The sequence below is a fragment of the Empidonax traillii genome, unplaced genomic scaffold (genome assembly GCF_003031625.1).
Source record: "Empidonax traillii isolate 1590-97213 ecotype Southwest subspecies unplaced genomic scaffold, ASM303162v1 scaffold169:size887049, whole genome shotgun sequence".
NCBI lineage: Eukaryota > Metazoa > Chordata > Aves > Passeriformes > Tyrannidae > Empidonax > Empidonax traillii.
Window position 1 is genome coordinate 262,661 of NW_020955362.1, and position 12,811 is coordinate 275,471.

General features: G+C 36.0%; 1 protein-coding gene across 2 annotated transcripts in view; it reads right to left on the bottom strand.

The window, feature by feature from the left end:
- Positions 1–12,811, bottom strand: part of TPP2 (tripeptidyl peptidase 2) — a 52,618-nt gene that overhangs the window by 12,459 nt on the left and 27,348 nt on the right. The window contains exons 19-24 of one of the 2 annotated variants that reach the window (XM_027885642.1): positions 12,483–12,583; positions 10,397–10,493; positions 9,997–10,134; positions 8,832–9,076; positions 8,548–8,626; positions 6,616–6,654 (exon numbers count right to left, since the gene is read on the bottom strand). In XM_027885642.1, the coding sequence (XP_027741443.1) occupies positions 6,616–6,654; positions 8,548–8,626; positions 8,832–9,076; positions 9,997–10,134; positions 10,397–10,493; positions 12,483–12,583 (699 nt within the window). The remainder of the gene's footprint in view (positions 1–6,615; positions 6,655–8,547; positions 8,627–8,831; positions 9,077–9,996; positions 10,135–10,396; positions 10,494–12,482; positions 12,584–12,811) is intronic. The other variant, XM_027885643.1, reaches the window with a different exon arrangement.

Here is a 12,811-nt window from a genome sequence, read left to right on the forward strand (position 1 = left end):
GTGATGGTATCAGATGATAGTGAACAGTAAGGACATCCTGGAGGTGGGAAAAGAGACACATATTGAAAGGGATACAGCACACTTTTTTCTGATGCAATATAAAAGCTAAATCATAGCCAGAAACTACTCTGAGCTACACATACAACGAGTAAGGATTCTGAGAGCAAAGGTATTAGACATTAGGAATTCACGAACTGCTTTAAGTTTTCATTCTAAGCAATGCAAGGATGTAAATATTAATACAGCACACTAGGTGTAAGAAAAGAAAGCCTAAAATTAATCAAGTTTGACATTTTTATATTCATAAAATTTTATTAAGTATTAGTTAGGGAATAAGAAACATGGAAGTTTTTTTTTTTTTTGTTTATTAAAAAAGCAAGTAACTTGGATAAAGGCAAAGGAAAAGAAGACAGAGATCCTATCCTACAAATCTGTAAATAAGCAAATTAATAAAGATGACCGAATTCTAAAAAATACCACATTAGGATAAACATGAAACATGTCACAGGATATACAAATTTATTCCACACAAGATACTAGTTCTTCCATGTGCCTAATGAATTAGCTGATGTATCCACAGTCAACTGTTTTCCAATTTGCTGCTACAGACTTTCCAGTTTTACCTGTATCTGTGCTCAAATTAAGCATCACAACAGCAAGTTTTTATTTAAACCCTACATACTGTTATACAAATATCACTATAGTTTGCATTTCTGCTATGCTAGTCAAAAATTACCAAACGAAAATCACCTACAGCTAACCTATCTTTGACCATGCTCTGAAGTCCATTTCCCAAGGCAAGATATACAAGTTTGCAAATAAGCTAGCATTAGATTTCAGTCACCCATTCTAAAACATTACAACTGCTGAGGGAGCCTGTTTTGTTCTTTTTGGGTTTTACATTGCAATCTTTAAAAAAGTTTTTCCCTAAACAGTGAGGGCACATGTCCCATTACATTATATATAGGATGTTTCAGAGAAGATCATTAAAGTTTAAATCCTCTAGATACCATTACTCTGTTGCAACATTGTGCAAAATACCGAGTTGCATGCTCAATCACTGCGGCAATTTAATTATTCTTACCAATTGTTACTAAACGCATTTGTGGGAATGCTTCCTGTAAAACAGTTCAGTATTGTGGAATAAAATGAAACCTTGTGCACGAGATGAAGTTATTTAAGGTTAATTAAATAGCAGGTAAAAGGGTGACTATTAGAAACTGGCATGCCTAATCTTGCAATACTGAACTTGGACACTACACTTCTGAAACATTCAAGGACACTGACGCAGAAAAATTTTATTTGAACTGATAGTTCAAATAGACCATTAACTTGCTATGGGTTACTGAATACAGTACTGGTAAAAGTGACACCAGTATTTCCTTAAAACAACTTTTCCAGCTACTTAATATGTAATCATAGAACAACAACATTGACATTTAAATACTGGGGTTTTTTTTAAACTAGTTTAGATAACTAATCTACATTAAAAGAATTCCTTCACAGGAATCATATAAAGAGAAAAATAAGAATGTAATTACAGGAATATAAAGAATAATTCCTTCACAGGAACTATCCTGCACAGATGCATTTTAAGCATGAAGCACATGACCAGTCAGTACAGCTAAAGAAGACTCAGCAAGACCTACGCCAGAGCACAACAAAAGAACTCATGGAAGGAAGCACATGCAGAAAGCTACAGAGGTCAGAAACATAGTAAGAACTCACTAAGGTAAGGAGAACAGTAGAAACCAACAATGTAGCAATGTAGTCCATTAAAACAAATTAAACATTTTAAGATACCAAACAAGTTAGTTAAGCACTAAAATCTGAATAAGTTTACCATGTTTTCTAAAAGATGTCCTCTATTGAGACTAATATTTTCTTAAGAAGGAAAACCTACCATTCTAAGATATATTCTCCCAATAGTTCAGGAATTCCCTCTTGAAAGTCCTTTTTGATCTTATTTGGCAACTATTTTTGGAGTCACGTATCTAAATAACCTCTGCATTCTCAAGCCCTCTCTATATGAGAAGGTTCTACTGTACTACTCTGGTTTAAGTTTCAAACCAAGCATAACTAGATTAACAAAACCCCACTTATATCGAAAAACACTTTCACTTAGAGAGACTAATTCTATGTAGCTAAACCATCAACAGTAAAATGTCATCTACCCGTTCTCTCAGCAAGATACTTTTGGTCGTGAGATTGTGCGAGCATTACAAGTTATGATCACTGAAAGGAAATCAATGAGCTCAGACATAGGCACCCTCCTATCAAAAGAGCTTACAGAATAAGAGGCACGCTCTTCTACACAGACTTCAAACTTATTTCATGGGATAAATAAAGTTTAGGTGCTTATCATATTTAACTAAACTATAACAAGACTGTAAGATGGACTGAAAGCTTCTATCTCTATCTGCAAACACTAGGATCATTTATAAAACCTGGCAACCCCCTAGATATCAGAAGATCTCAGAATGGCAGTCATTGCCATCAAAGAAACTCATCATTAGAAACTAAGGAGAAGAAAGGCAGCTCTTGACAATTCAGCACTTCAACTTTTCTTATTCAAACTTTCCTCTGAACAGAATTCCTAGAATAGTGTACTGGATTTGATTTTATATATACCTATAAAAAGATACAGAACTGTAGACAGAGAAAGACAGGTATGAGCATATTATCCACTGAAAAAAAATACTTTAAAGAATCTTTAAAATTAATGCAAAAGATGCTCTTTGTTTTTTCTCTAAAAATTTGTGCAGTATTAAAAACTTTGGAAGTAGATGGGATATGCACTTTGGTCAGTGTCCTCTGTGTAGTTTGATAAGCCTGAATTTACTTTTAACTAGAACTACAATCTGCATATGTAAACAAGAACAATGTGCCCCGAACAGTCACCTCAGAAGAGCTTAATGAACTGTTAATTTTGCCTAAAGATTTCAATTTTTAATGATTTTTGTCTGGTGATTCAATATGGTACTTTATGTGGAAAACACACATATGAACTACTGTTTTCTGTACTTCAAAGCATTCACAGCAAAACTAACTACAGGCAAAAAGCTCCTTCAAGGAACACATCCCAGGTCTCATTTTCCACATAATATGCATCTGCACATTAATGCAATTCTGCATACACACAGTTGAATGTACATATGGAATCTGAATCTACTTTAAGATGCATACAGTTTGTGCAGTGTTGCTTATTTTTATAATACTCTAATTTAATGGAAAAATAAGGTTCTTGAAGTCACCAGCCAGGCTGGTGACTGTGCCAAACTTTTGTTAGACACATACTTCATCCTATTTTTGAAGGCCTCATGATTAAACAGGGGTAATGTCTTACTGCTCAAATAAAGTCACCCTTCTATGTTTGACTTCACAATCGTGTTTATTAGTCTCCCACTAGTACTCATCAATATCTGCATAACATGTTTCTTGCTTTAAATTAGAGAAAAGAATGGCAGAATAGGGATAAAGATGTAGAAATGTTCTATCCCTTGGTTAGTTGTTACACATTGCTCTTCAAAAGCTGCATTACGTAAAACAACAAAAAAATATTCTTACTGACCAGAAAAAGTCAATGATTTGTTATTCATTCTTTCTAACTACATTCTGGACTAAACTTAGAGACAAGGGGAAAAAGTAATCAGATATATACAGTAATCAATAACTGCTTTACAAATCAGAAACTGTAAAAACAAAGACACGTGCTTACTGTATGGGGAAAACACCTTGACATTTTTGTCCAGTTCCAAAAGAATTAACTATCTTTAGAAAACTAGGCTGTTATTTCTTGACATAACCACAAACTGCTTTTATGCAAACAGAGAAGCTGTTGAAGCATAGGCTGGATGAGCAGTCAGGGAGACTGAAACCTGCTGAATGGCTGGGCCCAGAGCGTGGTGATCAGTGGCCCACAGCTGGAGGTCAGTAACTAGTTGTGCACCCCAGGGATCAGTACTGGATTGAATCCTGTTCAACATCTTCATTAATGAGCTGGATGATGGAGCAGAGGGCACCCCCAGCACATCTTCTGATGGCACCAAACTGGGAGGAGTGGCTGATAAACCAGAGGATCATGCTGCCATCCAGAGGGACCTTTACAGGCTGCAGAAATGGGCTTGCAGGAGCCTCATGAAGTTCAACAAGAAGAACTGGAATAGATTAAATCCAGGCACAGAACATGCTGGGGGGCAGCCAGCTGGAAAGTAGCTTGGCAAGAAAAGATCTGGGGGTCCTGATGGACACCAGGTTGAACATGAGCCAGCAGTGCCTTCATGGTAAAGAGGGCTAATGGAATCCCAGGCTGCATTACATTTACTATCAGCAGGTTGAGGGTTGCGATCCTTCTCCTTTGCTCTGCAAGAGTGAGGCCTTACCTGGGGTACTATGCCAGTCCTGGGCTCCCCAGTAAAACAGATGTGGATCTACTGGAGCAAGCCCAGTGAAAGTCCATGAAGATGCAAAAAAGCTGAGAAAGCTCTGACTGTTCAGCCTAAAGAAAGCATCTGTGGGGTGTGGAGCATTTGGGGATTGAATTCCTCTATCTGTGTAAATACCTACAGGGAGGGAGTAAAAGGAAATCCAGACTGTCCTCAGTGGTGCATAGTGACAAGACCAGAGGCAATGGCCACGAACAGAAACACAGGAGGTTGCCTCTGGACATCAGGAAACACTTTCACAGCAGGGGTGACTGTAGACTGGGCATAGGTTGCCCAGAGATGTTGTGTAGTCTCCCACCCTTCAAGATACTCAAAAGCTGTCTGGGCATGGTCTTGGGAAACCAGCTTTAGGAGTCCCTGCTCAAGTAGGAGGCTTAGACTAGATGACCTCCAGAAGTCACTTTGAGCCTCAGTTATTCTGTAATTCTGTGAAAACAGAAGTACTTTCAAACAACCAGAAATATCTGCTCTAGACCTCTCATAGTGTCATGCTCACAGGTGCAAGCTAACAAGTTCCATCCCTCCTCAACTTAAAAAAAAAAAAAAAAAAAAGAGACAAAAGCCAGAAACCCTAAAAAAACCAACAAAATCCTTCCACAGACTCGGTATCGGTACTAAAACAAAAAAATCCCGCACATAAAATAAAAATGGCATGTGTAAATTAACACTTCTAATCTTACAAGAGGGCCTGGACTTGTCTGTGAAAAATATGGGAAGTCTACATATACTTTTTTGACTGTGTCACAAAAAAACCCCAAAACGACTATAAACAAGTTTTCTGTGCTGGAAAATATCCACATGCAAACTTAACACAGGGCAGGGTAAGTACTGAAACTTGTAAACTAGGAAGGCCTTGGAGTTGTATTCTCAGAAAAATGCATTAATTATTGGAGCTCTTACAGAACAATGCTGTGAAATGCATTGTGTTTTATTTATTTGCTGCTGGTACACTGATGAGTAACAGACAGAAGTAACAAGAACAGTGTTTTTTATTTCAATTTCAGGTGGGTATAGTGCTCAGTATATCTGAACACAAATCTCTGTTCTAAATAAAAAAAACTAAAAAATCCCCACAACATGCAACCTCTAATCTGTTTAACTGGTTTTGTTATGCAAATCAAATTAGCAGTAGAGTTTAACTCCATTGTTAGAGGTTCACTTTGAGAAGATTTTATACCCTATTCATTAGGAAGCCAAGCATTCATATGGGATTTTAAATCATCTTACTAAAAGTGATCTGAACGATTTTCAGATATGAAAATAAAATTCAGCAATGTGCACTAAAATCCTTCCTGTAAAGCCTGATCACATTCCCACAGAGTCATTACACCAAGACCAGAGTAAGTTAGCAGGTTCAGTTATAAGTTCACTTAACAAAATAGCAGAATGTGGCAACAGATTGAGTTATCCATAGTTCTCAGGTCTTATTTCTAAAAAGAAAAAACCCAGTAACTTTATAAAGGTAGTCTATCAAAGTATTTCTTGCATTTTTTAAATAATCTGTTTCACACTCTGACATCTGGCAGATGCTGCTGTATTGAAAGTCTCTCACCCCCTATCTAAAATATCTTATGCGTACTCCAAAATTCATTCTGTAAATTCTACTACCTGCTACATGACCGTATAAACTCTAGCCTGTAGCAAAATACATTCAATTTTAGTAGAAACATGAATTGAGAGACTTTTCCACCAAGTCCATCTCACCTAAGGAAAAAACTGCTTCCTACAGTATGTTTTTTATGGCTGTAATGCAGCCAAGTCTCAATTCAGTGGATTGGGTATAGAGTTAGATATTCGTTTATTCAATTCTACATCAGAGGGTTAGGTTTGTATTCAATTCTCAATCTGCAGACAGAATAGGCAGAAACACTTGCCCCAGAAAATCTTGACCACAAACACTTAAGATTCCTGAATATTTAATAATAAGAAAAAATACAGACCACTAATTACCACATGCATTTTACACCACTTATTGCAAAAGTATACACATGCTCACGTGCCTCTCAGCTAGTGTTTTGTCATTCTACCAGTAAACATACGTAAGGCGCTGAAGTAAATAAGTCTAAGTAGATGAAGGAGACAAATTAAAAACCAAGACTGGTAGACAAATTCTTTAAGTCATATGCAAAAAGACTTAAGAATATCTTTTTCGAAAACTAACATTCAGTACCTTTTTAAATTTTCCTTGTCGTTTTGCTGCAGACTGCCCCTGGGAGTTAGAATAACATACTGTAAGAAAACATGCACACACCACACAGGATGGAGACACCTTCTCTGTACAATTACAGTTATACTTTCAACCTACAGATTGCCAACTTTTAGAAAGTCACATCTATGTTCAAACATGCTCTTAAAGCATGCTCTTTCATGTTTTCAAAATTAATAAAACAATGCATCATTGTGTATACAGTCCATTCCTCCTGTAAGATAAGCAAGTGTTGTTAACCACTTAGCTTCAATTAATAAATTACAGAAACTGAGCCTCAGAATTTTAGTTTTTAGATTGTTGACTGTTTACTGGCATTGTTGTATTTCATAATAAATATACGGAAATTAGATACATTTTCCCTTACCTTGCATCCACCCGCTGACTTAAATACAACTTTGCTGCCTAGTCCTCCTTTTTTGTCTCCTGCTACATACTGACATCACTAAAGGCAGCAGAAAGTATCTGATGCTATTTGATACCATCCTTTTTCCAGTGAAACGTGACCATAACAGTAATGTCTTAGACTATGACACAAGACACGCCTCAGCTAGAGCTTCTTTCCATGTAAGCTTTCTCCACCACAATTTGACAGGCACTATCTACCTATCTCCTACTTCCTATCACAGAAACTACTGTGCATAGCCACTTAGACTGGTTTTAAAATAAAATGGGCAAGAATCACAGTCAATTGTTCAAGGAAGTGCAAAATTCTAGTTAGGGAAACTATACTACACTAGTGTAATGGATTTACCATGGATTTCATAAAAGCACACTTATAACTCCACAGGAATCACAAAGAAATAATTAAACTAGATATTTTAGAGTTTCTAGTTACTGGGTTTTTCCTCACTGATGTGCAGATTCTCCTGACAGACATTATCTCACCTGCTGTTACGTGCAATCTGCCCCAGAAGTACTAGCTACAACCAAATCAGACTGAATGAACTAAACTTTTATGCTAGACAAGATCTAAAGGTATATGCCCACCTACTCACAGAAACCTATTTTGAATGAAAACATACTCTAATTTTATATATGTTGTTCAGCCACATCTAGTGAAATATGGACATAGATGAACTACCTTTTAAATACTAACAATCACCAGGATGGACTAAAATTTAATCTCAGGTATGACATCTGTTTAAAAATAGCTAGGGGAATCTTCTAAACACTGTAGCATCAGACATACAGAAAATAGTTGTGGTTACTATAATCGCTGTTGTACTAGAAAGTCATACAAGTTAAAAACTATTTTTTCACAGGATGTTGCATTATGAGCAAAAAGACCCTACAGCTGTTTTTCTAGCATCACACACAAAGATCTTATCTCTTGCTGTTGAAGCATATAGTCATACTAGTGGTTGACAACATCAGCGTGTAGCAGGTAAGAATATCTAGGTACTCGCGCCAGCAAAATTCCTACTACTCGGTAACAGTAACACATAGGTGTTTAGAAAGCATGTATTTTTGCTCAAAATTGTATGCATGCAAGGAAGATTATAACTGTTTATTACAGAACAAACGTGCACAAAACACTACGTATGCATGTATTTTTCATTCAAAAATTACAGTAAGCCACAGAGTTACAAAAATCAATTTTAAAGGCTCCACACCAACAAAAAAGCAGTTGCTTCTAGAAATAAAAAGGTTTCAGAGTGAAAGAACTAAAAGACAAAATTCAAATTTGAAATTAGAAGATGAAAATAAAATTAGAGCTACTTAGAAATTACGCTAATTTTATAATGAAACAACTGCTTCTAAAATGTATTATATATTACCAAACCTAACGCTCTTTAAAGTAATAAACCCATACAACATAGTACTTCCTGGCATGCCATTCACTTGCTACAAAAGTTTCAGAAAAAGAAACTGTCATCCATTTAATATACTCACAGCTTTCTTTCCAAGTTCTGTTTTTGACAGTGTAAGACTCCCTGCAAGATAACATCCTGGTCCTGCTCCTTTAGGTATTCTGTTCAAAGAAAGTAAGTTCAGCATTAAAACCAGGTTAATTAAGGTTCCATGGAAACTACAGTAAAGAAGTCAAACAGTGAAAGAGCAACACAAGAGGAATTACCAAGCTGAACAGGTAGACACTGTCCAAGTATCATTTTAGTTGGGTGCAGGGGCAGCTGTGGTTAGATGTAGAGGGGAAAAACAGGACTTGAGTCACTTACTTGTCATCAGGCAGAGATGTAACAAAGAATGGCTGACTGTGTTTTGGTGGTAATGTCAAACTGTTGGATTTCTTCTTCCCTAAGAGAGCAAGGCTATGGTTTTCATAAATATCTAAGCTCAAGGTACTAGACAACCTGTGAGAAACAATAAATGGAAGGTCTTTGATGCGATCCAGCTCGCTGTTCTGCTCATGACGAATTTGTAACCGAATAGTGTAATCTCCTTTTTCCAGTTTCACAGAATACTGAAAGAAAGAAGTTCTCATAAATGTCTAGATTAAATATTTCACCATTCACAAAAAAAACACAAACCCCAGAAATAAAATTGTCATGTTCTTCTTGATCCACATAGCTCTAGCCATTTAAAATATATTAGGTTGCTTAGTTTTGGAAACTCCTGAAAACAGAGTGCTTTCAAGACATGACAGCAGGCAAAACACATTTAGTACTGACTAAAAAAAAAAAATTAAGTTTTCATGCCACAAAACAGGTACAAATCAGAATTCCTGTTAAACTTTCAGTTCAAAGCCTATGCATGTTTGCATTGATACACTTTCAGTTTACTATGTTTGGGTGCTCTGTGGTTGAGATCACAGAACATCTTCTACTGTCTCAAACACTACCAATTTTCACACTGACGGACGCAGTATTCCTGTGAGATCTATGGCTGCAGTTTCAAGAGTTGACAGACTCTTTGCCCTGAGCTTGTTACTCAGTTAAAAATATGCAGATAAATAATCTCCATTTATTAAAAAAAAACACACCACCAACAAAAAACCAGGAATGAAACCAACAATGAAAACAAACAAACAACAACAAAGAAAACCCCCCCACCCAAAAACCCCCCAACCAACCAAATAAAAAAAAAAAGCCCAACTAAGAATCCTCCTAAGAATTCACTTCTTGAGAAGTGTCAGTTAAAATCATAACAGTTTTTCCTCTTTCTCCTTCCTTAAAAAAGGAAAAAAATATCATGTTCTATCTAATGGACAAATAAGCCTATAAATTTTTTAAAGACAAATACATCACCATCGAATCTGTCTTCTCGTGAACACATAAGAACATTATACCTACACATCAGGAAATGTTAAGAGCTAACAGCAAGGCTAGGTGGTGAAATTTTTCTGCAGAAAACAGAAGGTAAAATATATACATTACACCGTACCTGGTGTGGATAGGCATCTCCTGAACCCATTTGTCGTTTGTTCTGGTCAAAAATAATCCACAGTTGACTATCAAACTCAGATTCATACAACAATTCACAAAGAAGTGGACAGCTTGGAGTTACTTCTCCACTCTTAGGCTATTAAAAGAAAGGTCAAGGCATTTAATCTTGTACAGAATAAAACAAGTACAATCCTTACACACATATTCAAAAAGATAACTGAACTCTAGCCCATTTCAAGCAACAGCATCTCTTTAAGTGAATCAAATCAGAATTTTGATGTAGGGTCTAGAGTGTGAATGTAGACCTCCTTTCTGACAGAGAGCTAGTTAAAATTAAGATCTGGTTTTAGAAAACATGCTGTACTTATTAAAGACTTTTTTTAAAAGAGTTATCTTACCTGATGGAAGTTATATGTCAAAATCATCTCATACAGTTGACGGTTATTTGGTAAAATATCTCTGGAACCCAAAGGTTTTATTTTTGCACTCACTGGTCTGCAGTTAAATAACAAAAAACAACAAAAGGTACTCTTAAGAAACATGTATTCTCTACCAAATTTGTCTTAAGCAGAAGCATATTCTGAAGTTCAAATGAATTCAGCACATGCAATAACATCTCTTAAATATTGTAACTATCCAGGCAGCGTAAATTCCTCAGTTAAAATTAATGTCAGTTCAAAACCAAGGTTTAATGACATTACAGACACAGCCAAACAAAAAAAAAAAAAGAAGCCAGTGTAGCAAGCATGTCTAAAACTCAAAATTAAAGGCCATTAAAAAAAAAAAAAAAACACATCAGGGTACACTTCTAGTATCCATGCTGAAATCAGCACTTGTATTCATAACTGAAAGATTAATGGTACAGCAATTAGAAGATAGAACAAATAGTTGATAATTCCTTGTTACAGAAGATTGTATCTTAAAAGAATCTATAAGAGGCCTTGAGAAATCTGAGTCATGATACAGAAGAACGTACACTACAGAGAGCGTATGTTAATTCAGATGCAGTTGGAAAAAGCCATTGCTCAGGGCAGCACAAACACTTCAGACCTTAAGCATCGAAGAATATAAACTAGGTAATAATGATATTGGAAAATTTGAGCCTCAGAAATTAAGAGTAGCAGAATCACGGTGGCCTGGCATCATTTAAGTTTACATTTCATTCATTCTATCTGACAACCTTTAAACTACATGATCAGAATTTTTCTCTAAGATTCTGCCAACTCCTTCACTGCCAAGAGCACAGACTAGTCATCCAGTAAGATGTGTATGCCGGGTCAGCCCATGTGTCCATTTAACCCAGGTTTCCTATCTGGCAGACACTAGATAGACTGCTGACAGAAGACTTAAGAACCAAGTAATACCACACGATACGCCTCCCTAACATTCACCCTGCCTCCAAGCATTTGAAACAAGAGACAGAACGAAAAGCCATTCAGTATTTTTCTTCTCTGTGTTATGACTCTAGTTCATTCAAGAGACTCTATTCAAGCCTTAATTTAAATACATAACTATTTCTCCATAGTTTACTTAACTGCAGTTCATTTACTGTCAGACAAGTGCCTTAAATACTACAAGGAGTTAAGAGCATCTCCATTTTTTAAACTAAGAATGAGGCAAAGCTATATAAGGGGACTGTTTTATTTCCTCACTTAAGGAATATCAAATTGAGTGTTTCTGAATCTAACATTAGGTGACAAGTTTATTAAACAGTAAACTCTTAGTGACTTCAATTCCAGTTACAAGTATCCAAAATCTCCAAACAGAGTGCCAATGTTTCCACTGACAGACCCAAATTAAAAAACTTAGGATTACTGAGCACTGTGAAATTGTCTGTCCCACATCTTAAAAGCACTACTTAAACCACATGGCATTTCTTTATCCTTCTGAAGTGATGAACTCTAATAATTGCTGCACTGTTCAGGAATTTTCCAACAAAGTTTTTCTTCCAAATCAGCATTGTTGTCAAACAATGTTTATCTTGTTGGCAACAAGATAAACACAGCTTTCCACAAAAAATAATGCATGAGATCCTACAAAAACACTTCTAATCAAGCAACAGAGAAGAGTCTTCCCATATCAAAACTGGGCAGGATCTGAGGTAGCTGCTTAAAAAAAACTCCACAAACCGAGGTCAACAAACAGTAGCACCAAATAACTCTACAATTTGTTTCCTTACATATAAAAAACCCTTTTAGATATTAAAGTGCATTTTATCTCTAAGTGTCTCCTTCAGGAGCAATGGAATGTTTTTGTATTTTTTTTTTTTAAATTAGCTTAAGGAAACTCATTTGTATGGAAAAAAGTTACCATAAAGAAACCAAAAAAGGGAATGCTGAAAAATTAATTGATGCTTCCAAAGCTACCTTGAATTTGACAAGAATACTGTTGTAATCCTGAATTTCACTGTTAACATGTTACTGTTTTAACCCTACACATAATTAGTTTTCCCACTCTCCCAAAACAGTTCCCCGAAAACTCTACCTGAGCGTTTGAACCCAGCTTTTCAGATTTATGCACGGAGCAATATCTTCATATTTCAACAGAGACTGAACATCAAATCGAACGATGCCTTCTGAAGCATGCTAAAAAAAAAAGAGCATATAAGAACTATGCTTCTGTGCACTTATAGTATCAGATGTGAACCATCTGTTATATCCCTGAAAAATATAACACAAGTTGTAATTATTTACACTTTAACAAGAATACTGTGTGATTTTGAAAGTATCACAAGTGCACCTCTATTTTACAACAGCAGATACACTGGGACTTGCAAAACTTTAGCAAGTGGGGCTACAGTTTTATTTATATAC